This window comes from Amblyraja radiata, chromosome 8 (assembly GCF_010909765.2).
Source record: "Amblyraja radiata isolate CabotCenter1 chromosome 8, sAmbRad1.1.pri, whole genome shotgun sequence".
Lineage (NCBI taxonomy): Eukaryota > Metazoa > Chordata > Chondrichthyes > Rajiformes > Rajidae > Amblyraja > Amblyraja radiata.
In genome coordinates, this window is record NC_045963.1 from 64,830,690 (window position 1) to 64,858,616 (window position 27,927).

At 45.3% G+C, this 27,927-nt stretch overlaps 2 protein-coding genes across 2 annotated transcripts; both read right to left on the bottom strand.

The window, feature by feature from the left end:
* Positions 1–1,135: 1,135 nt before the first annotated feature.
* LOC116976520 (interleukin-17F-like) lies at positions 1,136–6,782 on the bottom strand. Its single transcript, XM_033026411.1, has 3 exons — positions 6,715–6,782; positions 3,041–3,255; positions 1,136–1,358 (listed from the first exon to the last, which is right to left on the bottom strand). The coding sequence occupies exons 1-3, from the start codon at positions 6,736–6,738 to the stop codon at positions 1,136–1,138; spliced, it is 462 nt and encodes a 153-aa protein (XP_032882302.1). The 5' UTR covers positions 6,739–6,782.
* An 18,037-nt stretch (positions 6,783–24,819) lies between these two features.
* Positions 24,820–26,363, bottom strand: LOC116976521 (interleukin-17F-like). The gene is made up of 2 exons (XM_033026412.1): positions 26,242–26,363; positions 24,820–25,057 (listed from the first exon to the last, which is right to left on the bottom strand). Exons 1-2 carry the CDS (start codon positions 26,361–26,363, stop codon positions 24,820–24,822), a joined length of 360 nt encoding a protein of 119 aa, XP_032882303.1.
* Between the last annotated feature and the right edge of the window lie 1,564 nt (positions 26,364–27,927).

A 27,927-nucleotide genomic window follows, 5' to 3' on the forward strand; every position in this document is an offset into this window, starting at 1 on the left:
CTGTACTCGAGGGCATGAAGCAGCTGCAGAATATTGCTGCAGAACAGCTGCAGATTATAGTGAAGGCTGGGAGACTGAAGGAGGTGGAGGGGTGACCGGAGAGAGTAGAAAAGTGGTATTGAGACTGAGGATCAGCCTTGAACTGACCTGCAGGGAGAGGTTGGGCAGGGCAGGACTTTAGTCCTTGTAATGTAAGAGACTGAGGTGTGATCTTTTGGAGGTCTATAAAATCATGAGATGCATAGATAGGTGAATACACAAAGCCTTTTTCGCAGGGTAAGGGAATCAAGAACTAGAGGTCATGTTTATAGACAATAGACAATAGGTGCAGGAGTGGGCCATTCGGACCTTCGAGCCTGCACCGCTATTTAATGTGATCATGGCTCATCATCCCCAATCAGTACCCCATTCCTGCCTTCTCCCCATATCCCCTGACTCCGCTGTTTAAGGTGAGAGGGGAAGATTTAACAGGAACCCGAGGAGCAACATTTTCACAAAGTATGTTTGTGGAATGAGCTGCCAAAAGAAGTGGTTGAGGCAGGTACGTAACATTTAACAGGTATTTGGACAGGTACAAAGGTTTCAAGGGATATAGGCCAAACACAGGTTAATGGGCCTAGCGTAATTGGGGTACCTTAGTCAGTATGGAAAAGTTCGGCTGAAGGACCGGTTTACGTGCTGAATGACTCTGGCCACATTGAATAGGGGAGCAGGATGGAAATGCCAAATGGCCTGCTCTAATTTTCTATGTTTCTTTGCTGCACAGTTGTTATCTACCGCAACCATTTAAGAGGGAGAAGCAGAGGATAATTGGCTTCATCATGTTTTTCACAAATCCTCATCAGTCAGGTTCCAGGACAGCCAACTTCATACCTCTGACTGCAATTACACTCAGGCAGGGGATGGTTGGTGGTCTTTTCAATGCAAAGGTGACAGTGCCTCTTACCCTGGGGAAGGGGAATGGGTGGGGGGGGTGGGGGAGTGCTTTGCAGCGTTACGTTTGGCTGGCTTCCAATTCAAATGCTGTTTCCCCCCCCACTGGTTCCAGTTTAAAATGCTTAAGGATATGCTTCTACTTGGCTTGGGGAATGGCTGGACATGACTCTATCCTTTGACACACCTACAGCTGGCTCTATCAGGCATGCACGACCTCCGGACGGACACAGACACAAGCAACAGGGACCAAGAGTTTCTCCACGTGGTAAATGATCTTGTCGTCACGTGACTTCTTCTTCCTGAGGACGAGCATCTCCTGCTTGACCAGACGGGTGTTCAGATCTGGATCCTTGAAGCATTGCTTGCTCACACACTCTGCCTTGTCGATGGAAGAAGGATAGCGGTTGGCATCAAAGTCCTTCCTGCAAATGAGTAAACCATCACATTGTTATAGGAATTGTTTAGTTTAGTTTAGAGATACAGTGTGGAAACAGGCTCTTCAGCCCACCGAGTCTGCACTGGTCAGCGATCACCATCCTACATGCTAGGGACAATACACAATCTTTACCAAAGCCAATTAACCTACAAACCTGTGTGTCTTTGAGGTGTGGGAGGAAACAGGAGCACCTGGGGAAAACCCTCGCCATCATGGGGAGAACATACAAACTCCGTACAGACAAGCACCCTTAGTCGGAATTGAACCTGGGTCTCTGGCGCTGTAAGGCCGCAACATCGCTGCACCACTGTACCATACTCAAGTCAAGTCGTCAAGTTTATTCGTCACATACACATACGAGATGTGCAGTGAAATGAAAAGTGGCAATGCTCGTGGACTTTGTGCAAAAAGACAAACAAACAAACTATAAACACACTCATAAACACACACATATTCTTTTACATATTAAATATTGGAAGGAAAAACGTTCAGTAAAGTTAGTCCCTGGTGAGATTTACAGTCCGAATGGCCTCTGGGAAGAAACTCCTTATCAACCTCTCCGTTCTCACAGCATGGCAACGGAGGCGTTTGCCTGACCATAGCAGCTGGAACAGTCCGTTGCAGGGGTGGAAGGGGTCTCCCATGATTTTATTGGCTCTGGAGTTGCACCTCCTGATGTATAGTTCCTGCAGGGGGGCGAGTGAAGTTCCCATAGTGCATTCGGCCGAACGCACTACTCTCTGCAGAGCCTTCTTGTCCTGGGCAGAGCAATTCCCAAACCAGATGGTAATATTACCGGACAAGATGCTTTCCACAGCCGCTGCGTGTGACTGCCCTTATACCCTGCAATGGAAGAGGATGAGAAACGTGCTGGGCATCGAGAGCCTATTATACAGGTGCCCAGTAGTTTCTAGAATAATGATGAAGTAATGTGAAGTGAGGGGTGTTACAGAGAGAGCAATGAAGAGATTACAGTGATGAGGAGAGTGTTGGTGAACAGGCAGTGATGGGGAACCAGGAGAGATGAGGTGCCAGTGATGGTACAATCACCAGAGATCACAAAGGGGAGAAGAGACCGGCAGCCTACAGTGATGGAGAGAGCAAAGGATGTAGTGTAGTGATGGGGAGCTGGTGTGAAAGAGTGCCCTTAGCAATGGAAGGAGTGATGGAGAATCACCAGTGACAGAGAGCCTGCAGGGATGGGTAACTCAGTGTAATGGAGATAGATTGTAAAAGAGTGATGGAATATTTGACTGAGGGAGTATGATTGTGCAACTCTGATGGTTCAGTGTTTTTTGTAGGTGATGGTTTTGTAAAGGAAGGAGGGGTTGTGAGTTGAAAGTGCCGATTCGGAAAAGTGCCGATTCGGGACCTCCAAGTTGCGGAGTGTGTTTGATCATCTCGACGTCGGAGTTTTGATCATCCCGACGAGAGGGCCTGTACATCGGGCCGTCCGTAGCAGCGACTACGGAGGGTTTATGGCCCCGACCATGGGTGAACAAATGAGGAGGACTGGCTGAACTTTGTAGCCTTCCACCACAATGAAGAATGCTGTGGTGGATGTTTGTGTTAAATCTTATTGTGTGTTCTTTTTAAGTGTATCGCTGCTGGTAAATTCACTGCACCTTTGGGTAATAAAATTGACTTTGACTTTGACTTTGAACTTACTTGTAGATCCAGGGGGACAGAGAGCGGTTCCTGAAGGAAGCCTCGTGGATGTGGCCATTGTACTTGGGGAAATTGGCAGACAGCGTTACATTTTCCAACTTTGTGGTTCTCTTTAAGCGCATGTGATCCCCTTTCCTTCTGTTGTTCTTGCCTTTTGCCGCAGAGGCATCTTCTGTTAGGGCGGCGAGCACCAAGATGACCAGCACAGTAGAAGCCTGAAAAAAACCATAGCACCATTTAGCACATCACGCCTGATGACCACCTGCCACGGCTGTGAATCTATTCAACTTAAGCATGATTATCGCAATGGCAAGACCCTGAACAGCATGGATGTACAGAGCAATCTTGGGTTCCAAGTCACATAGTTCCATGAAGCAGCAACACAAGTAGATAGAGTGGTAAAGAAGGTGGATGAAATTCTGGCCTTTGTTGGTCATGGCACTCACAGTCAGGAAGTCATGTTGCATCTTAAAAACCTTTGGTTAGGCTGCATTTGGAGTATTGCATGCAGTTCTGGTCATCCCATTATAGGAAGATTTTGGAGGGGGTGCAAAGTGCAATACAAAATATAGATTAGATGATATCAGCTATAAGGAGTAGGAAAGAACTACAGATGCTGGTTTAATTCGGGTAGATAGAATATATAAAATGATGAGAGGCATAGATAGGGTAAGCAGTCAGAACCTTTTCCTGGAAGGAAATGTAGAATACTATAAGAGCAGAGGGGTGAGGTTTAAAGTAGATGTGTGAGGCAATTATTTACACAGTGTACACTAATTAGTACTAATGGGATATAATAGAACTGATGAACTAAGGAACATTATTGTTAATACACAAGGCAAATTAGTTATAATGCAATTTTGTTCAGGCATTAACACCACAAAAGTTAGTCGGGAATGTGACAAAGTGTCTTGGGGAGAAAAAAGAAAACCAAGGAAAAACTGTTTCCTTGTAACCTCCCCACAGTAATTGAATTCCACTGTCATTTAAGAACACAGTGGTCATAGACATTGACAAGGAATTACTTTCACAGACATTTGTGCAGTGATACTCCATTAGACAAAGCCTTTAGTGTTTTAAGCTTGTAGTAACAAAATACACTAATAAAAAGTTTTAAACTCTTAAGTTGAAAACCCCCTTTGCCCCATTGACACAATTGTTTCTATAAGACAATTTTCTGTCATGCTTATGAATCACATTATAGCAGAATTACTTGGGGAGAAGTTCCGGAAGTGGCGGCGCTGTTAACAGCTGTGGCTCGCCTGCAGTCCGTCTGTCTTTACTTTTTTGTTATGGGAGGGGGGGGTGAAACATGTTTCTTTGTCTCTCCCTTCGGGGGAATGCGACTTTTTCTTGTCGTATTCCCCTTCTCTTCCTCCGTCTGCGCTGAGGCCTAATGGCGGTCTCCAACCTGCGACCGACCTCGAGGCTCCGGAGGCAGAGCCAGCCAGGACTTACTAACGCGAGGCTGGCCGTCTTCGGGGCCGAGGCAGAGGTGGCCCGACTCGCTGATGCGGCATTCCAGCTTTCGGCAGCGGCCCGGAGCTGAGGCTGCGGGACTCGGAGCTGTTGCAGCGGGACTCGGAGCTGATGCAGCGGGGCTCGAAGCTGCGGCTGTGGCGGGCCGACTCGGAGCGGAGACGGCGTCCCGGCTTTCGGCAGCGGCGATATCACCACGGACGTCCGCTGGACTGGAGAGCGGCATCTTCGGCCTGGATCGATCGCCTCAGCGCAGAGGGAGAACAAGGAGGGAAGAGACAGAGACTAAGACTTTTGCCTCCATCACAGTGAGGAGGTGCTTGGTGAACTCACTGTGGTGGATGTTAATTTGTGTTTATTGTATGTTACTGTGTATGACTGCAGGCAACGTAATTTTGTTCAGACCGAAAGGTCTGAATGACAATAAAGGAATCAAATTCAAATTCAAATACTTGTAGCACCTCATTTTATTATTGCAGTTCAGGCTTAGTTTAGTTTAGAGATACAGCACGGAAACAGTCCCTTCGGCCCACCGAGTCCGTACCGACCAGCAATCCCCGCACATTAACGCTACCCTACACACACAAGGGACAAATTTACATTTACAACTAGCCAATTAACCTACAAACCTGTACGTCTTTGGAGTGTGTGAGGAAACCGAAGATCTCGGAGAAAACCCACAGGGGGAGAACGGGCAAACTCCGTACAGACAGCATCCGTGATCAGGATCGAACCCATGACTCTGGCGCTGAATGCGCTGTAAGGCAGCAACTCTACCGCTGCGCCAACATGCCGCCACACGTTTGAAAGGCCATGGTAGAAAGGCCCGCAATGACAGTCTGCAAGGGAGCATTGGGCAGCGTGCAACTTCCTTCTATTGCAACACTAGCAAATTAGTTTTTATTTGAACCTCCTGTGGTCTTTGAAGTGAAAAGTATTGAGTGGTGAGAGGTTTAAACATTGATAAGGCCACATCCTCCTTAAAAGCATAAAACCTTCACCGAGAAAGAATGTTTGATATTCACGCTCCTCTGCGATTCACAGACTTACTGCTATAAACCTCGGGCAAGATAAGTCTAACAAAAATACAGTTTTCACTAGATACAAGAAAATAGGAACAGGGGTAGGCCACCCGGCCCTTCAAGCCTGTCCCGACGTTCAATATGCTCCACACAAAACACACAGCAACCGAGGCCAGGATTGAACCAGAGTGTTTGGCGCTCTTAGACAGCAATTCAACCAGCTGTGCCGCCCTGTGTTAGACCTGCGTAATCCTATGACATCATTTGGATAAAGGACATGAGAGCAGATCTTGATTTCTGGCCATTGTTTATCCAACATCACAAACTCACTGTTTATTTGGTCTTTGAAACATAATGATTTGGGACCTTGCTGGACATGGAAATTTCTTTCCCTCCACACAATAACCTATCTTAAACTCTAGAGACTCGAGAGACTACAGATGCTGGAACCTGTCTGATGGAGGAATGCAGCAGGTGAGGTAGCATCTGTGTTCGGATCGAGACCCTGCATCACGACCTTAAGTGACCATTCTTCCAAAATCCCAGATGCACTCAGGAAAATCTGTGCTAAAATCCTTTCATTGCATTAATACAGACCTCAATCACTAAGCATTCAGGTGAAACTGCAAGTGGAGATGGGAGTGCAGCCTTGATTTGGTCTTATATTACTGCCTGCACTCTGCTGCTTGAGGCAATCTTCTGTCCACAGGCTGTCAGTTCAACCATCTACACTGAAACATTTCACTGAAAATTTAACAGTAGCGTATCTAATCAGAAGCATGATATGATTTAGCTTTTTAATTGAATTTATTATTGTCACATGTACTTAGGTACCGTGAAAAGCTTTTCTGTTTGTGTATTATCCACTCAGCAAAAAAAACTATACATATGCTGTCTGCAGTGTACAAATGCAGGATAGCACAGTTAGTAAAAGAAAGTAAGAAGCTCTTCCTTGCGAGCCCAGCAGTTCAAGGGCCACACACCTCAAAGTTCCTGGCTTAATTTGCTGCACCTTCTGTACATATTTATGCTGATGTTACAAAACATCACCTGTCCATCTACTCCCACAAATGCTGCCTGACCTTCTAGGTTCCTCATTTGCTCCAGATTACAATATCTTCAATATCTGGTGGATCTCCCTCCTCATTTTTTAAACAAATTCCCATCACTCACCATAAGTCGGACCTTGCAAAACATCTTGGAGTCTCTTGCTTGTTCTCTTTTGGGTTGTTTGAGGTTGGTCTCCCCAGAATGAGGCAGTGTCTGCTCTGAAGTCTGCCTTGAGCCTGATTGTTTGAGTACTTGCTGCGTACTCTTTTATAGAGGGCAGCATCCATATGGTTTGCTGCCTGTTCCTGGCAGCAGCAGAGGGGTTTCTACCACCTTGCACGGAAAATGATATCACCGATGACTGAGTCAGGGGTTAAGACCTCAAGAGTCTCCAAATTTATGGACTTTCCTCTTCTTTCGAACAATCTAGAGCACAATTAATCTGAAAACCACATCTAACCTAGTTTACGGAGTTAGGATCAAAGCAGCAACCTGCCGAGTGGTAGATCTAACTTAGACGTTAACACTCTGCTGTCTTTGTGATGAGATCCTCACTTCATGGAGGGCGGCCTTTTTGGCATAACACTGCCTGTTGGGGTGTACGTTGACCAGGGAAGTAGGAGACCCTTAGGCTTCCAATCCCAATCTCTGTCCAGTGCCCACCGCCTATATGCTTTGCTTAAGCTAGAGGATCAGTGGCGAAAACAAATGTTGGAAATCGGTGAAGTCTCAGAGCTCAGTGAGAAACGTATTTGGTTCAAATGAGAAATTAATTGTTCTGTTGTCGGTATAAATGACAATATTACTTTGGAGTCACGTGAGTGACTACGTTAAGAAGGGCCGTCCGTCTGCGTGCGCGTCATTACGTCTGAACGCAACGAGCGCGACGGACTGGCAGAGGCACTGTGTCCTCCCAGCCCGTCGGGATGGGCAGGTAAGGAAAGTTGAATTACTTACCTGCCTTCTTTCGGGCTTGAAGCTTTTTGTAGTTTCAGGACCCATATGTCGAGGAGACGGTCCGCGGAGAAGTCGGCTGCCAAAGACCGCAGCATTCCCAGTAGCGGGCGACGGCCTTGTTTCCCGACATTTAGCGCCGGCAGCAGAACCGGCAGGAGACTTGTTGCAGGAGGAGGAGCTCCGTTGGTGGTTCTGCAGTACAGGAAAAACCACCCGCAAGTCAAACAAACCCGTTGATGAGGTTTTCAGACCAAGATCCACGCAGAGGTCAGGGGAAACATGGAATCCACACTCCCTACCAGTCCTACTCCCAATCAAGGAGAGAAAAGGAACCCGCATCAGGGGCCTTTGGGCTTACCACAAGAACACCGGTAGCCATGGAGGTAGGTGGGTCTGGGTTTACTGAAACAAGGGATTGCGGACCAGTTACATGTTACTCTTGTGTTTTTGTTCAAAATGACAATAACATGAATTTCAGATCTGGTTTTAAAAAACAGATAACAACATGTGATTATTTTTACTGCACAACATACATAGGTTCCAAGCAGACTTGGAACTCGGACTGGAGTTGTCTTCAAGGCAGGCCCAGTATTTTGGGCAGGATTGCCTTTCAGGACAGGTGACAGATGGAGGATGTCACTTCATCCAGGTTTAACTTATTTGTGCAGTACAGACTTTCAGAACAGCAATTTTTTGTTACGGTCTAACAACTGTTTTATAGGAGCTTCCTATAAAATGGTCACATGGCATGCATCGACCTCAAAGATGCATACTATTCGGTGTCTATTCACTAAGAACAGGAGATATTTGAAGTTTTACTGGATGGCATGGCTCTGCCAAATGGGTTGACATCAGCTCCTAGACTATTGACTAAACTACGGAAACCAATTCTGGGACCACAAAGGTCTCAAAACCACATAGTAATGGCATATTTGGAGGACATTTTCATTTTGGAGTCACCAAGAATTGGCAGAAGCATCAGTCAAAGCAACCAAAACCCTGTTTAAAAGAATTGGTTACCTCATCCATCCAGTTAAATCAAAATTGACACCTACAAGGGTAATTGATTACCTAGAATTTACTATCAAAAACAGTAAATATGTTGGTGACTTTGCTTAGGGGCAAACAACAATATTTAATTAAGCCTGCCATGACCTGATAGTCAAATACTAGCCATCTATCAGGCAAACAGCGAGTGTAATTGTGGCGGCGCGGCTCTGGCTGCAGCGGCTCTCCGGCAGTCCTGTTTGTTTTGTGTTTTTTGTGTTATTTATTTTCGTTTTGGTTAGTCTAGTTTTGGTTTTTAGATTGTGTTTTGGGAGGGGGGGGGTTGAAACGGGGCTTGCTGTCTCTCCCTGCGGGGGAATGCGACTTTTTTGTCGTATTCCCCTTCTCTGCCTCCGTCTGCGCTGAGGCCTAATGGCGGAGCTGGCGACCTCGAGGCCCAGTAGGCAGAGCCCGCCAGGACTCGCACTGGGCTCGCTCCCGTGAGGACGGCCCGGCTCGGGGCTGGAACAGTGCTTTCGTGAGGGGCTGTGACGCTCCCGGGAGGGCGGCCGGCCCGAGGAAGGAACGGTGCTCCCGTCGGAGTGGCCGAGCTCGGGGAGGTACGGCGTTCCCAGCCCGAGGGAGGAGCGGCGCCCATGTCGTGGCGGCCCAGCCCGAGGGAGGAGCGGCGCCCATGCCGGGGCGTTCCCAGCCCGAGGGAGGTACGGCGCCCATGTCAGGGCGGCCCAGCCCGAGGGAGGAGCGGCGCCCATGCCGGGGCGTTCCCAGCCCGAGGGAGGTACGTCGCCCATGTCAGGGCGGCCCAGCCCGAGGGAGGAGCGGCGCCCATGCCGGGGCGTTCCCAGCCCGAGGGAGGTACGGCGCCCATGTCGGGGCGGCCCAGCCCGAGGGAGGAGCGGCGCCCATGTCGGGGTGGCCCAGCCCGAGGGAGGAGCGGCGCCCATGTCGGGGCGGCCTGGCGCGAGGCTGAGACGGTAACGGTACTCACGTGAGGGCGATCCGGCTCGGGGCTGGAACGGTGCTCTGGTGGCTGGGACAGTGTTCTGGCGGCGGTGGCCTGAGTCCGGGGTTCGGCCGCGGGCCAGTGGCTGCGTCAGCAGGACTGGTGGGCGGCAGCTTCGACCACCCCGGGCTGCGGTGTTTGAGCCGCGGGACAGTTGTAACATCGCCCGGGGGGTATCGCCTCAGCGCAGAGGGAGAAGAGGAGGGAAGAGACTGCAGACCTAAGACTTTTGCCTCCATCACAGTGAGGAGATGCTGGGTGGACTCACTGTGGTGGATGTTAATATGTGTTTATTGTTGTTTTTTATTGTATTGTATTGTATGTATGACTGCTTCAATTTCGTTCAGACTTCGGTCTGAATGAAAATAAAGGCTATCTAATCTAATCTAATCTAATCTAATCAAATAGTAGCTGCATTCCCAACAGTACGTCACGGGCCTTTGCATTACCAGAATTTACAGCGAGCAAAGGAACAAACACTCAGATTCCATGCAGGCCAAATTGGCAAACTATGGATTGCCAGCAGAGGCCATTGTTGAATAACTATGGTGGATAATGAATGTGAGACAGCTCAAGGGAAATTTTGCTTGAATGCCATCGGGGGTTCTTCAGACCTATGCAAGCGGCTAAGGATGGGGAGACACCAACAGTCTAAAGCTGTGGGGGCAGATGGAATGAGCAGGAGTCTGTAATTCCCCAACACATGGAATCAATTACCCAGAATTGTTGGGGGCACAATATGGACTCAAGGTTTCTGTAGCGATATGCAACCGGTGCTTGTTCAAAATCAGATTGATAACACCACTGCGGTGGCATATATCCATTAACAAGGGTGGTGTAAAATCTGTATCTTACGACAGATTGTCAAACCTCATTTGGCACTGGTGTATCGAGAGGAATATTTGGGTAATCTACGAGGTAGATATAACACGGTGACAGATGCTGGATCACGAATGTTTAATAACAACACAGAATGGATGTTGAATCAGACAGTATTTAACGAAATAACTACACGATTTGGCATACCAGATGTTGATCCATTTGCATCTAGACTAAACCATCAGTTACCCAGATATGTGTCCTGCGAGCTGGATCCAGGAGCAAAGGCAGTGGATGCTTTCTCCCTCAATTGGGGAGGAATGTTTATGTATGCTTTCCGCCAATTTGTCTCACAAACCGATGCTTGACCACAGGCATATTGGTAGTGCCAGATTCAAGCCTGGTTCCCAAAAAGTTTGGGAATTATAGTCTAGCCAGTTATGGCTGTACCCAAGAGCAAGGACCTCCTAGTGAACCCAGTTACAGGGAGCAATCATCCACTACATGAACATATTAACTTGTTGGTATGCAGATTCTGAGGAGGCCATTTCAAGGCATAGGACTGTCCGAACAAATACAACACAGTTCGGATAACGGATGTCTTGGAGTTCCTATCAACTCTGTACTATAACTATAAACAAAGTTATAGTGCAATCTATCGTGTCAGAGGCGCACTCTCCTCCTATCTTATGCGGTGGCAGGGCACGGGTCGATAGGAACGCACCCCTTTACAACAAAATTCATGAAGGGAATTTACAATTTAAGACCTCCAAGGCCAAGGCACACGGACACATGGGATGTGAGCGCGGTACTAACCCTACGTTGACAGTGGGGACCGCCTATAACTAACCCTGAAGGTGGTATGCTGACAAAGAGTCCAGACACTGCAAAAGCTACGGTTGGACTACATGACCACCAATATGAACAACATAACATTCGTAATCAGGAATCTGATAAAACAGAGCAGGCCAGGAATGCCAGGGATGGAGATCCAGTTCTTGGCATATCCAGAGGACCAACGGTTGTATGTGTGGTATCATACTAACACCACTATCTGAGAGTTACGGAGAACCTCAGAGGTTCAGAACAATCGGTCCTCATCAACCATAAAAAACCACACCAGAAGGTGTCAACTCAAACCATCTCCAGATGGTCAAAGGGGGTAATGGCGGTAGCAGGAGTAAACATTTATATGGTTAAATCTCACTCCACCAGGGCTGCTTCTACGTCGGCAGCAAGAGCTATGGACGTGCCCCTTGACGACATCCTAGTGGCTGCAGGATGGACGAATGAAATAACTGTCCACCGGTTTTATAACAAACCCATAACCGGACTGGGGGTGTTTGCACGTACCATTTTAAGTTCTGTCCCTTAGTTTCCCCCCAAGGTTGGGAGGGGTAAATATTTTTTTTTATTTTTCTTTCATTTAAAGCATCAGTGTCTTAACTTAACTACGTAATGTCTGAATGCTTTAATGATTACACGCATCCATGGTCAATCCATTCAGTGTGTGACGCCTGGATTCGTAACCGGCGTAAAATCACAGAGCTTTGAAATCTTTGCGTAGTCACTCACGTGACTCCGAAGTAAAATAGTAAGATTAAACGAGAAATTACCAGTTTGAAGTTTGATCTTGATTTTATGAGGAGTTACGATGAGCGATTACGTGCCCACCGCTACCACCCTCATACTATCAAGGTCATATGGAAGTTCTAGTTTCTTCACAATCTTACTATTCTCAGGTCTTCTTTTTATCTGTGATTTAACACCGCTGCTTTGAAGATTGACGCGCACGCAGACGGACGGCCCTTCTTCACGTAATCGCTCATTGTAACTCCTCATAAAATCAAGATCAAACTTCAAACTGGTAAGTTCTCGTTTAATCTTACTATTAAATTCTAGTGACTCTGAGATACTGAGTGGTTACTGCTGTTTCCAAGCTGAGTTGCTAGCCCTGGGCCTATCTGTTCTTTCAGGATGATGTAAAAGATCCCATGGAAGTGTTTTGAAGAAGAGCTGATCAACATTTCCTTAACATCATGAGAAAAGATTGTCTTGTCATTATTTCATTGTAAGTTAATTTCTATGCTCAAATATAACTACATGCCTGGAAAGGCTTCCACAAACTTTGTGTTCTTTTTTCAGCCCCTTTTATACTGTTACTTTTAGATTTTCATTCACTTCCCTGTCAAAACGTACAGTCGTATCTACTCCCACCTCTGTGCTGCTCCATGTCCCACCTATGCATCACCATTCCTTGCATTTCTATGGTGAACTAATAGTCTCATTCCTCTCGTTCTCAAAGAACTCTCATTATTTTCTATGGTTCAGGACTATAGGTGAGGCAGAGAAGGGTGTTCACTCCTTTCAATGGGAGGTTGGAGATAAGTTTGGTTGGGATTATAGTGTTGAAGGCAGCGAAACCTTGGGTTCATCTACCACAAGCAAAACTCTGAAACTGTGTAACCTATTGGCGGATTAATGACTGGTAATCTGCAGAATGGCATTTGGTTTAGTGTCTGCTCTCTGGAAGCCTTTAACATGCACTGTTTGTTGCATTAGTCAGTTGTAGTTTAGAGATACAGCATGCAAACAGGCCATTTGGCCCACCTAATCCACTCCGACCAATATTCACCCTGTATGCTAATTCTATCCCTGATTCTCGGGACAATTTACAGAAGCCAATTAACCTACGAACCCGCATGTCTTTGGAATGTGGGAGGAAACCGGAGTACCTGGAGAAAATCCACGCGGTCACAGGAAGAACATGCAAACTTCATAGTCAAGATCAAACCCAAATCTCAGGTGCTGTAAGGCAGCAACTCTACCACTGTGTCACCCTGGCTGTAATTAAAAGAGTTGACCAACTGATCACCTTGCAATCACATTATTAGGCTGTTTGATAGGGATCAAGTGGCTCAGAAAGAAAAGCATGCCACTATGAGCAGTGCTCAAAGGAACACTTGATGAGAGAGCAGGTTCTTGCTTTGGTGTCCGAGCTCCTGGCAAAGCAGGCATCGCAACCCGTGACAATTGTAGACCTTTTTTTTGTGGCTACAATACGTTAGCTATTCCATGACCAAGTTGGCCGTGGGAGGGAGTGCACGGCCTTGATGGTGGAGTAGGTGTAGGGTGTTACCAATAGTGGATTGATCACAAACTCAGCTCAGTGCTCTCACTCCTGCCTCTGAACCAAGAGTTCAAAGCCCATTGTGAGTACTCGGACTAAATTATGTCAGACACACCTAATGATGCAGAGCTCCTTCAACGTTGCACCAACTGGGGGCAAACCTTTGGACGAGATTGGAAACTGAGGACCCTCTGTTCCCATTTGTCCAACATGATAGATTTCCTGACGTTGCATGAAGAACATGGATCTTCTCTTGGTATTCGATAGCTCACATCATCAACCTTCAGTCAAATTATTGGCAGGACAAGTGTAAGAAGCAGAATGACCTGCTCCCCTGCTTGTGAACTAGTTGTGTTTGATTTGCCCCATGCCTCCAGACATGAGGATGGTCAGACAATTACCACAAGACCTGAACGTTAGTCTGGTGGTCACTGGTAACTTGTGTCCTTCCATTGCTGCCAGCCCGGTATCAAGGTTCACTCAGAGGAGGAATGTTTAGGGGATTTTTCTAGGAACTGGATATGTTACACTAGGCAGGGGGCTTTAACCTTTACTTGACATCGTTGGTTGATGATGAATTACGGTAAGACTTCATGCTTTCCTATAGATTTTCATCTCATTTTCTTCACCTGCCCTCAGCCTCCCACACAATGAAAATCAGCATAAACGTGAGGTACAGCAACTTATCTCTCCATTGAGTTCAACAATTCCAGGTGATAACCATGATTTTATTAGATAGTGTGTGCTGGACCAGATTCTGCAGCTATCATTTACAGAGACCATCCAACCTTGTTCCTTCACACAAAAAGACCCAAAGTGCTGAAGTAACTCAGTGGGTCAGGCAGCATCTCTGGAGAACATGGATAGGTGACATTCGGGGTGGAGATCCTTCTTCAATCTCTTTACACATTCCGTTGGTCAACATTATTCTCATTTAACCTCTCTTCTGTTCAAGCCTCTCACAGTGGTTATAGAGGCATTGCTGTGTGCTGTTGCTGTGAGCCCTGCCTCGGCAAAAGGAAGGCAGCTCAGGCTAAATTGCTGCTGCATTTAGAGAGCTGCATCAGCGAGATTGAGGCAGGTTGCAACATACAGAAAGTAGACCAATTCAGAAGTACTTCCATCCGACAGAACTGTAGGTGGAGCACACTTGTGGCAGAGTGAGAGATTAAGTAGATCAGTGGTCTTAACTGCGTAACTTGATTCTTTTTTACATTAACCGATTAAAGAAAGGAAATAAACATAATCTTGAGAACTTGTTGCATGAGTGGAAGTGGGGTGGTGAGTCGGAAATGCTTGGTGGTCTCTCTGTTGCTACCCGGCCAGACGGCACGGTGGCGCAGTGGTAGTTTTGCTGCGTTACCGTGCCAGGGTCTCAGGTTCGATCCCGACTATGGGTGCTGCCTCCATGGAGTTTGCATGTTCGCTCTGTGACCGCGTGGGTTTCCTCCGGGTGCCCTGGTTTCCCCCCACATGCCAAAGACGTGTAGGTTTGTAAGTTAATTGGCTTTGGCAAAAAAATAAAGAATTGTCCCTAGTGTGTGGGTTAGTGCTGTATGGGGTGATCGCTGGTTGGCGCGGATTCGGTGGGACAAAGGGCCTGTTTCTGCGCTGTATCTTTAAAGCAAAGGTTCCTTGCTGCCCACTACTTCCCACTGCTGTTTCACTGTGTGGGCTTTGTAGGACATTCACAATATCTCTTGCAAATTCCTAAAGGTTTTCACAATGTCAGTAAATCGAAACTTATCCATATCAGATACTGCAAGGGACCTACATTTGGGCATGGACTAGTTGGGCCGAACGGCCTGCTTCCATGCTCTATGACTCTAGTCCACCTCCTACATGCACTGTAAAGCCCAGTATACGCGCATCCAAACATAACATATCTAGTATCTTTGTGCGGCACGGTGGCACAGTGGTAGAGTTCCTGCCTTACAGTAGCAATGTTACAAAATTTTGAGATTTTAAAAATCAAGTCTGCAATTTATCCCATCAGATAAAGCATAAAAATAAGTTTAATTTGACACCTAATTCACTTTCATATCTCAAGTATTTAAAAAGTTATGGCCATTTTCATACTGGGAAATGAGCATCTTGTTCCCTATTGATTTTCTATGGACATAACAAAAAAGCTGTGATCGTGAACAGTCAAAAGCCCATAACTTTCTTAAAAATTAAGAGAACTGAATGAAATTTTCAGTTATCATAGATTGAAGCATTCTGAAACAAATATAAAATTATCTTACTTGGATAACCTGAAATTAAAGCATATAATTAGTTAGTTACCTAATTGTAGCTAATTTCAGACTTCAATTACTAGATCTAAACATCTATCCATTTCTTAATAAATGATTAACATTTTTAAATAGCCTAAATGTCCAAATAATATTCACAAATAATTCACAATAAAACATGATTTTTAAATCTCATTTACATTAATTTATAGACCAAATGGAAGGAATTTAGTGTTCAATTGCTGTAAATTAAAGTCCATTTAAATCAGCTTTCCAGTGGGTTCCTGTGAACGCGCTGGTTTAGAACGTTCACATTGCGGTAGATTTGTGCCCCCAAATGCCGAGAAAAATACTGCGGGATATAATGGGCCCAAAATGTGCTCCTCGCAATATTAAACTGTGTATAAAGGGATCTTTAGAAGCCCTTTTTAATGTAAAAATATACAACCTACCTTCTGCTATTTGCTTTATGAGACCCTGCGGTTGCTGGTGTTCGCGGGTTTAGAGGTTGATTTTTAAACTACTATAACTATTATACGAGGCCTTTAAAACTAATAATAGCTTTTGCGACGGGGTCTTCCAGCGATTTTTCGTTAATAATTAACTAGGCTGAACATCTTCGATTTGAACAGCCTAGCGAAAATCGCGTTTTAAACCCGCCCCCCTCTAAACGGCGCCAAAATCGCGCACACCCGCAGCGACAGATTTTCAGCGACGCTTCAGGTAGGCTTTGCAACATACCTACTTACAGCACCAGAGACCCGGGTTCGATCTTGACTACAGGTGCTGTCTGTATGGAGTTTGTACGATCACCCCATGACCTGCATGGATTTTCTCCAGGAGCTCTGGTTTCATAAGGAATAGGAATAGAACATAAGGTCATAAGGAATAGGAATGGAATTAGGCCATTTGGCTCATCAAGTCCACGTCATTCAATCATGGCTGATCTATCTCTCCCTCCTAACCCCATTCTCCTGCCCTCTCCCCATAACCTCTGACACCTGTACTAATCACGAATCTATCTATCTCTGCCTTAAAAATATCCACGAATAGCCTTCTGTGGCAAAGAATTCCACAGATTGACCGCCCTCTGACTAAAGAAATCTCTCCTCATCTCCTTCCTAAAAGAATGTCATTTAATTCTGAGGCAATGACCTCTAGTCCTAGACTCTCCCTTTTGTAGAAACATCCTCTCCACATCCACTCTATCCAAGCCATTCACCATTCTGTATGTTTCAATGAGGTCCCCCCTCATTTTTCTAAACTCCAGAATTCCAGAGATTCACCACTCTCTGTGTGAAAAATGTTTTTCTCATCTCGGTCCTAAATGATTTCCCCCTTATCCTTAAACTGTGACCCCTTGTTCTGGACTTCCCCAACATCGGGAACAATCTTCCTGCATCTAGCCTGTCCAACCCCTTAAGAATTTTGTAAGTTTCTATAAGATCCCCCCTCAATCTTCTAAATTCTAGCGAGTATAAGCCAAGTCTATCCAGTCTTTCTTCATATGAAAGTCGTGACATCCCAGGAATCAGTCTGGTGAACCTTCTCTGTACTCCCTCTATGGCAAGAATGTCTTTTCTCAGATTAGGAGGCCAAAACTGTACGCAATACTCCAGGTGTGGTCTCACCAAGACCCTGTACAACTGCAGTAGAACCTCCCTGCTCCTATACTCAAATCCTTTTGCTATGAATGCTAACGTACCATTTGCTTTCTTCACTGCCTGCTGCACCTGCATGCCTACTTTCAATGACTGGTGTACTATGACACCCAGGTCTCGTTGCATCTCCCCTTTTCCTAATCGGCCACCATTCAGATAATAGTCTACTTTCCTGTTTTTGCCACCAAAGCGGATAACCTCACATTTATCCACATTATACTGCATCTGCCATGCATTTGCCCACACAGCCAGCCTATCCAAGTCACTTTGCAGCCTCCTAGAATCCTCACAGCTAACACTGCCCCCCAGCTTCGTGTCATCCGCAAACTTGGACATGTTGAATTCAATTCCCTCGTCCAAATCATTAATATATATTGTAAATAGCTGGGGTCCCAGCACTGAGCCTTGCGGTACCCCACTAGTCACTGCCTGCCATTCTGAGAAGGACCCGTTTGCTCCTACTCTTTGCTTCCTGTCTGCCAGCCAGTTCTCTATCCACATCAATACTGAACCCCCAATACCGTGTGCTTTAAGTTTGTATACTAATATCTTATGTGGGACCTTGTCGAAAGCCTTCTGAAAGTCCAGATGTAACACATCCACTGGTTCTCCCTTATGCACTCTACTAGTTACATCCTCGAAAAATTCTATAAGATTCGTCAGACATGATTTACCTTTCATAAATCCATGCTGACTTTGCCCAATGATTTCACCACTTTCCAAATGTGCTGCTATCCCATCTTTAATAACTGACTATAGCAGTTTCCCCACTACCGATGTTAGACTAACTGGTCTGTAATTCCCCGTTTTCTCTCTCCCCCCCTTTTTAAAAAGTGGGGTTACATTAGCTACCCTCCAATCCTCAGGAACTACTCCAGAATCTAAAGAGTTTTAAAAATTATCACTAATGCATCCACTATTTCTGCGGCTACTTCCTTAAGTACTCTGGGATGCAGCCTAGCTGGCCCTGGGGATTTATCGGCCTTTAATCCATTCAATTTACCTAACACCACTTCCCGGCTAACCTGGATTTCACTCAGTTCCTCCATCGCATTTGACCCCCGGTCCCCTGCTATTTCCGGCAGATTATTTATGTCTTCCTTAGTGAAGACAGAACCAAAGTAGTTATTCAATTGGTCTGTCATGTCTTTGTTCCCCATGATCAATTCACCTGTTTCTGACTGCAAGGGACCTACATCTGTTTTGACTAATCTTTTTCTCTTCACATTTCTATAAAAACTTTTGCAGTCAGTTTTTATGTTCCTTGACAGTTTTCTTTCATAATCTATTTTCCCTTTCCTAATTAAGCCCTTTGTCCTCCTCTGCTGGACTCTGAATTTCTCCCAGTCCTCTGGTGGCTGCTTTTTCTGGCTAATTTGTATGCTAATTAAATGAAACACTGAAACACTGAAATGAAAAAAATGAAATTAAAAAATGAAACACATAGGATTGGGGTAATACCCTGGCATGGATTGGAGATTGGTTTACCAGGCATTAAACAGGAAGCAGGACCATGGTGCTTCCCATATGGCAGCGAGGTTCTGCAGGGATCATGCTTTGGCCTGAGCTGTTCACACAACACACGTCACTAATTTGGACAAATGAACAAAATGCAATTTTTAGATGTTTCCCGATGACACTGAATGGAGTGAGATTGTGAGTTATAAGGAGAATGCAGAGAGGAATCATTGAGAGTTTGAAATTGTGCAAATTGATTCCATTGTCACTAATTTCATCTTGGATTATAAACGCCATCGAATACACAAAATACATTTGTGCAAATCCAAAGAGAATGGAGGACTGGCCCTACCTAAATTCCTCTTTTACTATTGGGCAACCAACATTAAAACTATAATTTTCTGGCTGGATCATTCATACCAACAGGCAAACTGGCTACATCTAGAAAGGGAAGATTGCTTGCTGTATAGGCACGATTGTCCTGTCTCCAATATCTCTGAATGAGCATAACCCGATAATACATAGTACTATCCGTATCTGGAAACAGTTGAAACTCAGTCTCAAATTGAGAAACATGTCTCTCCTTCTCCCCATTGCAAATAATCCCTCTTTTAAACTTTCTACCCTAGATGTGGTTTTTGTTCAATGGAAGAATCAGGGAATCAATACTGTGGGAGACCTTTATCAGAAGGGGACTCTTTCCTCCTTTCAAGAATTTCGGGAGAAATACGATTTGAACACCAATATATTGTTCAGATACCTCCAAGTTAAGGATTATGTGAGAACATACATACACGACAGCTCCTCTGTAGTTCCAGACATACTCGTTGAATGTTTGAATAAACATGCAGATACAGAGAAGTTGATATCCCACATTTCCAATGCCCTCTAAAATATCGATACTCCATCATCTGAGATTTATAGGCGTTCATGGGAGGATGAGATGGGTCAACACATTCCAAGGATATACGGGACGAAAGCCGACACAACACATACATAGAAACATAGAAACATAGAAAATAGGTGCCGGAGGAGGCCATTCGGCCCTTCGAGCCAGCACCGCCATTCATTGTGATCATGGCTGATCGTTCCCTATCAATAACCCGTGCCTGCCTTCTCCCATATCCCTTGACTCCACTAGCCCCTAGAGCTCTATCTAACTCTCTCTTAAATCCATTCAGTGATTTGGCCTCCACTGCCCTCTGTGGCAGGGAATTCCATAAATTCACAACTCTCTGGGTGAAAAAGTTTTCTCTCACCTCAGTCTTAAATGACCTCCCCTTTATTCTAAGACTGTGGCCCCTGGTTCTGGACTCGCCAACATTGGGAACATTTTTCCTGCATCTAGCTTGTCCAGTCCTTTTATAATTTTATATGTTTCTATAAGATAACCCCTCATCCTTCTAAATTCCAGTGAATACAAGCCTAGTCTTTTCAATCTTTCCTCATATGACAGTCCCGCCATCCCAGGGATCAATCTCGTGAACCTCCGCTGCACTGCCTCAATCACAAGGATGTCCTTCCTTAAATTAGGAGACCAAAACTGTACACAATACTCCAGATGTGGTCTCACCAGAGCCCTATACAACTGCAGAAGAACCTCTTTATGTGAAGAAAGCTAATGGAATGTTGGCCTTCATAACATAAGGCCAACATTCCATTAGCTTTCTTCACTGCCTGCTGTACCTGTAAGCCAACTTTCAGTGACCGGTGTACAAGGACACCCAGGTCTCGTTGCACCTCCCCCTTACCTAGCCTAACCCCATTGAGATAATAATCTGCCCCCTTGTTTTTGCCGCAAAATTGGATAACCTCACATTTATCTATATTATACTGCATCTGCCACGCATCTGCCCATTCACTCAACCTGTCCAGGTCGCACTGCAACCTCCTAACATCCTCTTCACAGTTCACAGGGATGGCGGATATGCGGGAGTGGGCGCCGTCTGTGTATGGCAGTCTGCCCGCAGTCCGTCTCTACACCTTTTTTAAATTTAATTTTATTTTAAGTCCTGTTAAAAAATGTTAGTGGAGGTCTTCTATGTGGGGGGTGGGGGTGGGGAAGGGGGAAACTTTATTTCTTAGTCACATACCTGGTCGGAGAGGCAGCATTCCTCCAAGCTGCTGCTTCGCCCCGTCCTCGCGGCCTACCATCGAGAATGGAGCAGCGTTTCCTGTCGGGACCGGCCGGGACTACAGCTTCGGCGGCGGTGGTGCAGCGTTGGGATACCAACAGGGAGTGGGCGATGCCTTACCGGGTCGCTGTGCGGTAAGCTCCGGAACGCTGTGGCCGTCGATCCCAACATCGCGGAGCTGGGGCTGCGGGCGTCCGGCCGCGGGCGGCGCTGGATTTGGAGCGCCGCAGAGCCAGGGTTCGAGTTCGCCGGGGTCGGAGCTCCAACCGGCGCGGCCTGAGGACTACGAATGCCCCGGTCCCCAGGGAGGAGGCAGCCGCTCCAAACTTTTCCAAGCCGCTGAGGAATGTTTCACCCGACGCCGAAGTTCCATCTTTACGGCAAGAGGGCTCTGAAAATCATCGGACTGGCTGCACGGCCACAAATGGGCCCCAACCTCGGGTGTTTCACAGAGGAAGAGGACTTAACTTTCTGGTGCCTTTCCCCACAGTGGAAAGTTTTGATTCTGCTGTGGGGGGACGTTTGTGTTGAAATCTAAAATGTGTTGTGTCCATTTTATTCATTTTTTTTAACCTTTTTCTATGGTTTGTAATGGAACTTATTATTTAATTTATGTAAAATACTTTGGTGTCAATGCGAATTGAATTAAAACGTGCTATATAAATAAACTTACTTTACTTTACTTTACTTTACAATGCCACCCAGCTTTGTGTCATCCGCAAACTTGCTAGTGTTGCTCCTAATTCCCTCTTCCAAATCATTAATATATATGGTAAACAGCTGCGGCCCCAACACCGAGCCTTGCGGCACTCCACTCGCCACTGCCTGCCATTCTGAAAAGTACCCGTTCACTCCTACTCTTTGCTTCCGGTCTGCCAACCAATTTTCTATCCATGTCAACACCCTACCCCCAATACCATGCGCTCTAATTTTAGTCACCAGTCTCCCGTGCGGGACCTTATCAAAGGCATTCTGAAAGTCTGGATACACTACATCCACTGGCACCCCTTCATCCATTTTACTTGTCACATCTTCAAAAAATTCCAGAAGATTAGTCAAGCATCATTGCTCTTTAAAAGCCAGACACTGCCTGATACAGTTTAAAGTACTGCACAGGCTATATTACTCAAAGACCAAATTGAGCAAGTTTTCCCCTTTGTGATAAATGTCATTCTCAGGAAGCCACCTTAACCCATACTTTTGTACAATGTACAAAAACAGAATTTTTTTGGAAGGAAGTCTTTAATGTTACCTCTAAAACATTGAAAATTTCACTAGAACCAGACCCAAAACTGATAATATTGGGAATATCAGAGGCATGTGTCAAACTAACGGTATTTCAAAGACGCTTTCTTGATTATGGTCTAATATCTGCAAAAAATCTTATACTTAAATTTTGGAAAAAGACAACAGTCCCCTCAATGAAGATGTGGATTACGGAAATGACAGAGACACTACATCTATAAAAAAAAATAGGTTTGTCTTGACTGACAAACCAGATCAATTTTTAAAAATATTATCTCCTTTTATTGAATTTCTTAAACAATACAATGGTTGAACACAAACTCAAAACTGATTGTAAGGTTGGGTCAGCGGGCGCATGGGTGGGTCGATGGATATATCTCCTTTTCTTTTTCTTTCTTTTCATCTTTCTCTTTCCTTTCTCTCTTTTTTCTTATTTCAATTTAATATTCTGTCAGTAAAATGTTAAAAATGAAGCTGTGCTAGAGTTGTAGAACTGTTAAGTCATTCTTTTTTGTACAATTGCTTCCAATAAAATTATAATAACAAAAAAAAAGAAATTGTGCGAATGGGCAAAACCATGACAAATGTATTATAATAACATCGATAAATGTGAAGATATTCACTGGCAGGAAAAAAAAAGTTATCATCGCCTGTCGCTACACGGCACAAAAAACTTCCAGGAAGACGGTGTGAAATAGGTGATTTACTTGCGAATTGATGCAAGAATCCCTTGCAGGTATATTGGACAGCCCTGCTGGAGCCAGCATATACTTCTATAAGCTGAATGGCCTCCCTTTGGGACATTTCCCTTGAGATTTGTATCAGATGCTTAAATTGTACATGACAGGAATCCTTCAGTTCCCTGCAGTCTGAATTTTGAACTGTTAGCTGGAAGGACCAGTGATAGGATTGTACTTCTGTGCAACATCTTTCCCCAGAGAGTTACTCTGATAGTGTGTGTGCGCCTTTGAAACCAGAAACAATAGTCAAACTGAAGCCGCAAATGCTCAACACATAATCTTTATTTTAAAACTAAATTGTACAGGTGAGGCTCTTTAGACAGAAACATTTCATATAAATATCAAAAATAACTTAATAAATTAATAATTAATACATTCTCAAACTTTCCTTTGCTTCACATTCCCAGATCTCCAGGGTGACCAGCTCTGGTTATTCCTGACCTTGCTTGGCTTCCCGCCCAGGTAGAATGGAGAGTGCAGGCCGACCTGACCAGCTGACATGAGCAGGGAATATGTCAGCCCCGACTTGGGGTTGATATCTTTAGCCAATGTTTCCAACTCCATCTGGTTGCAAATCAACAATGGATAGCAAATAGCAACTGGCTGTATTGCAGATCTGATGCCCTCGATCTTAGCTTACAGTTGCTGTCGATAATACTATCTCAACAATCTGGGCGGAACCCACCACAATCTTGTCCACCTCTAAAGAACTGTGCAAAATAAAAGTCTTGCTAAGCTAATGTTCAGTTGACTGCATTTGCCGGCAAGCACCTGATGCGTTGTGACCCCAGTTGCAGATCCCAGGGACTGCTATTGTCTCCAAGCCATCGCTTTTCCTTTCCTGGCTGGAAGAACAATGAGGGGGAAGCAGAGGGAGCAAATGATCTGAATAATCTGCGTAGAAATGTTTATGTGTACAGTCTGTACTCGAGGGCATGAAGCAGCTGCAGAATAGATCCAATGCACGTGACCCAACCTCCAAAGACCAAAGATACTTACAATAGTCTGTATACAGTGACTATCTGACTGAAATTGGTATTGGATGTGAGTGCACCTGGGGCAGGGCCATTCCAGAGAGAGGGAGAGAGGTATCCCTTTCTAATATGCTGGGAGCTATAATATCCTTTGCAAGCCAAGGTACAGACAAGGCCGCTGATTATAGCGAAGGCTGGGAGACTGAAGGAGGTGGAGGGGTGACCAGCGAGAGTAGAAAAGTGGTATTGAGACTGAGGATCAGCCATGAACTGACCTGCAGGGAGAGGTTGGGCAGGGTAGGACTTTAGTCCTTGTAATGCAAGAGATTGAGGTGTGATCTTTTGGAGGCGCATAAAATCATGAGATGAATAGATAGGTGAATACACAAAGCCTTTTTCGCAGGGTAAGGGAATCAAGAACTAGAGGTCATGGTTAAGGTGACAGGGGAATGATTTAACAGGAACCCGAGGAGCAACATTTTCACAAAGTATGTTTGTGGAATGAGCTGCCTAAAGAAGTGGTTGAGGCAGGTACGTAACATTTAACAGGCATTTGGACAGGCACAAAGGTTTCAAGGGGTATAGGCCAAACATGGGTTAATGGGCCTAGCGTAGTTGGGGTACCTTAGTCAGTATGGAAAAGTTGGGCAAGGGGAATGGGTAGGGGAGGGGAATGGGGGGGGGGGGGGGGTTGGGGGGGGTTTGAGGGGTGAGTGCTTTGCAGCGGTACTTTTGGCTGGCTTCCAATTCAAATGCTGTTTCCCCCACTGGTTCCAATTTAAAATGCTTAAGGATATGCTTCTACTTGGCTTGGGGAATGGCTGGACATGACTCTATCTTTTGACACACCTACAGCTGCCTCTATCAGGCATGCACGACCTCCGGACGGACACAGACACAAGCAACAGGGACCAAGAGTTTCTCCACGTGGTAAATGATCTTGTCGTCACGTGACTTCTTCTTCCTGAGGACGAGCATCTCCTGCTTGACCAGACGGGTGTTCAGATCTGGATCCTTGAAGCCACGAATGTTGAAGCATTGCTTGCTCACACACTCTGCCTTGTCGATGGAAGAAGGATAGCGGTTGGCATCAAAGTCCTTCCTGCAAATGAGTAAACCATCACATTGTTATAGGAATTGTTTAGTTTAGTTTAGAGATACAGTGTGGAAACAGGCTCTTCAGCCCACCGAGTCTGCACTGGTCAGCGATCACCATCCTACATGCTAGGGACAATACACAATCTTTACCAAAGCCAATTAACCTACAAACCTGTGTGTCCTTGAGGTGTGGGAGGAAATAGGAGCACCTGGGGAAAACCCTCGCCATCATGGGGAGAACATACAAACTCCGTACAGACAAGCACCCTGTCAGAATCGAACCCGGGTCTCTGGCGCTGTAAGGCAGCAACATCGCTGCACCACTGTGCCATACTGTGACTGCCCTTATTCCCTGCAATGGAAGAGGATGAGAAGCATGCTGGGCATCGAGAGCCTATTATACAGGTGCCCAGTAGTTTCTGGAATGATGATGAAGTAATGTGAAATGAGGGGTGTTACAGAGAGAGCAATGAAGAGATTACAGTGATGAGGAGAGTGTTGGTGAACAGGCAGTGATGGGGAACCAGGAGAGATGAGGTGCCAGTGATGGTACAATCACCAGAGATCACAAAGGGGAGAAGAGACCGGCAGACTACAGTGATGGAGAGAGCAAAGGATGTAGTGTAGTGGTGGGGAGCTGGTGTGAAAGAGTGCCCTTAGCAATGGAAGGAGTGATGGAGAATCACCAGTGACAGAGAGCCTGCAGTGATGGACAACTCAGTGTAATGGAGATAGATTGTAAGAGAGTGATGGAATATTTGACTGAGGGAGTATGATTGTGCAACTCTGGTGGTTCAGTGTATTTTGTAGATGATGGTTTTGTAAAGGAAGGAGGGGTTGTGAGTTGAAAGTGCCGATTCGGAAAAGTGCCGATTCGGGACCTCCAAGTTGCGGAGTGTGTTTGATCGTCTCGACGTCGGAGTTTTGATCATCCCGACGAGAGGGCCTGTACATCGGGCCGTCCGTAGCAGCGACTACGGAGGGTTTATGACCCCTACCATGGGTGAACAAATGAGGAGGACTGGCTGAACTTTGTAGCCTTCCACCACAATGAAGAATGCTGTGGTGAGTTTATTTAACAAATAAGTGTTAAATCTTATTGTGTATTCTTTTTAAGTGTATCGCTGCTGGTAAATTCACTGCACCTTTGGGTAATAAAATTGACTTGGACTTTGACTTTGAACTTACTTGTAGATCCAGGGGGACAGAGAGCGGTCCCTGAAGGAAGCCTCGTGGATGTGGCCATTGTACTTGGGGAAATTGGCAGACAGCGTTACATATTCAAACTTTGTGGTTCTCTTTAAGCGCATGTGATTCCCTTTCCTTCTGTTGTTCTTGCCTTTTGCCGCAGAGGCATCTTCTGTTAGGGCGGCGAGCACCAAGATGACCAGCACAGTAGAAGCCTGAAAAAAATCCACAGCGCCATTTAGCACATCACGTCTGATGACAACCTGCCACGGCTGTGAATCTATTCAACTTAAGCATGATTATCGTAATGGAAAGACCCTGAACAGCATGGATGTACAGAGCAATCTTGGGTTCCAAGTCACATAGTTCCATGAAGCAGCAACACAAGTAGATAGAGTGGTAAAGAAGGTTGATGAAATTCTTGCCTTTGTTGGTCATGGCACTCTGTGAGTCAGGAAGTCATGTTGCAGCTTAAAAACCTGTGGTTAGGCTGCATTTGGGGTAATGCATGCAGTTCTAGTCTTCCCATTATAGGAAGATTGTGGAGGCTTTGGAGGGGGTGCAAAGTGCAATATCAAAATATGGATTAGATGATATCAGCTATTAGGAGTAGGAAAGAACTACAGATGCTGGTTTAAATCGGGTAGACACAAAATGCTGGGATAGGCAGCATCTCTGGAGAGAAGTCTGAAGAAGGATCTCTACCCGAATTGTCACCCATTCCTTCTCTCCAGAGTTGCTGCCTATCCCGCTGAGTTAATCCAGCATTTTGTGTCCACCTTCAACTATAAGGAGGTTAGGTTGGAGATTGAAGGGAGACATGAATGTATATATAAAATGATGAGAGGCATAGATAGGGTAAACAGTCAGAACCTTTTCCTGGAAGGAAATGTAGAATACTATAAGAGCAGAGGGGGGAGGTTTAAAGTAGATGTGTGAGGCAATTTACACAGTGTACACTAATTAGTACTAATGGGATATAACAAAACTGATGAACTAAGGAACATTATTGTTAATACACACGGCAAATTAGTTATAATGAAATGTTGTTCAGGCATTAACACCACAAAAGGTAGTCTGGAATGTGACAAAGTGTCTTGGGGAGAAAAAAGAAAACCAAGGAAAAACTGTTTCTATGTAACCTCCCCACAGTAATTGAATTCCATTGTCATTTAAGAACACAGTGGCCATAGACATTGACAAGGAATTACTGTCACAAGATATTTGTGCAGTGATACTCTATTAGACAATATAACACACAGCCTTTAGTGTTTTAAGCATGCAGTGACAAAGTACACTCATAAAAAGTCCTACACATTTGAAAATCCTGCAGTTAAAAAAAACGTTCTTATTGCAAGTTTTAAACTCTTAAGTTGAAAACCCCCTTTGCCCCATTGACACAATTGTTTCTATAAGACAATTTTCTGTCATGCAAGATTGCTTATGAATCACATTATAGCAGAATTACTTGTAGTACCTCATTTCATTATTGCAGTTCAGGTTTAGTTTAGTTTAGAGATACAGCGCGGAAACAGGCCCTTCGGCCCACCGAGTCCGTACCGACCAGCAATCCCCGCACATTAATGCTATCCTACACACACAAGGGACAAATTTACACTTACAACAAGCCAATTAACCTATAAACCTGTACGTCTTTGGAGTGTGTGAGGAAACCGAAGATCTCGG

Coding starts and splice junctions, on each gene's coding strand:
- LOC116976521 (XM_033026412.1), bottom strand. CDS start 26,363: ATGCGCTTAAAGAGAACCACAAAGTTTGAATATGTAACGCTGTCTGCC. Junction 25,058..26,241: donor CTGTCCCCCTGGATCTACAA/GTAAGTTCAAAG, acceptor ACTCATTTGCAG/GAAGGACTTTGATGCCAACC.
- LOC116976520 (XM_033026411.1), bottom strand. CDS start 6,738: ATGTTTTGCAAGGTCCGACTTATG. Junction 3,256..6,714: donor TTTGCAAGGTCCGACTTATG/GTGAGTGATGGG, acceptor GGTTTTTTTCAG/GCTTCTACTGTGCTGGTCAT. Junction 1,359..3,040: donor CTGTCCCCCTGGATCTACAA/GTAAGTTCAAAG, acceptor ACTCATTTGCAG/GAAGGACTTTGATGCCAACC.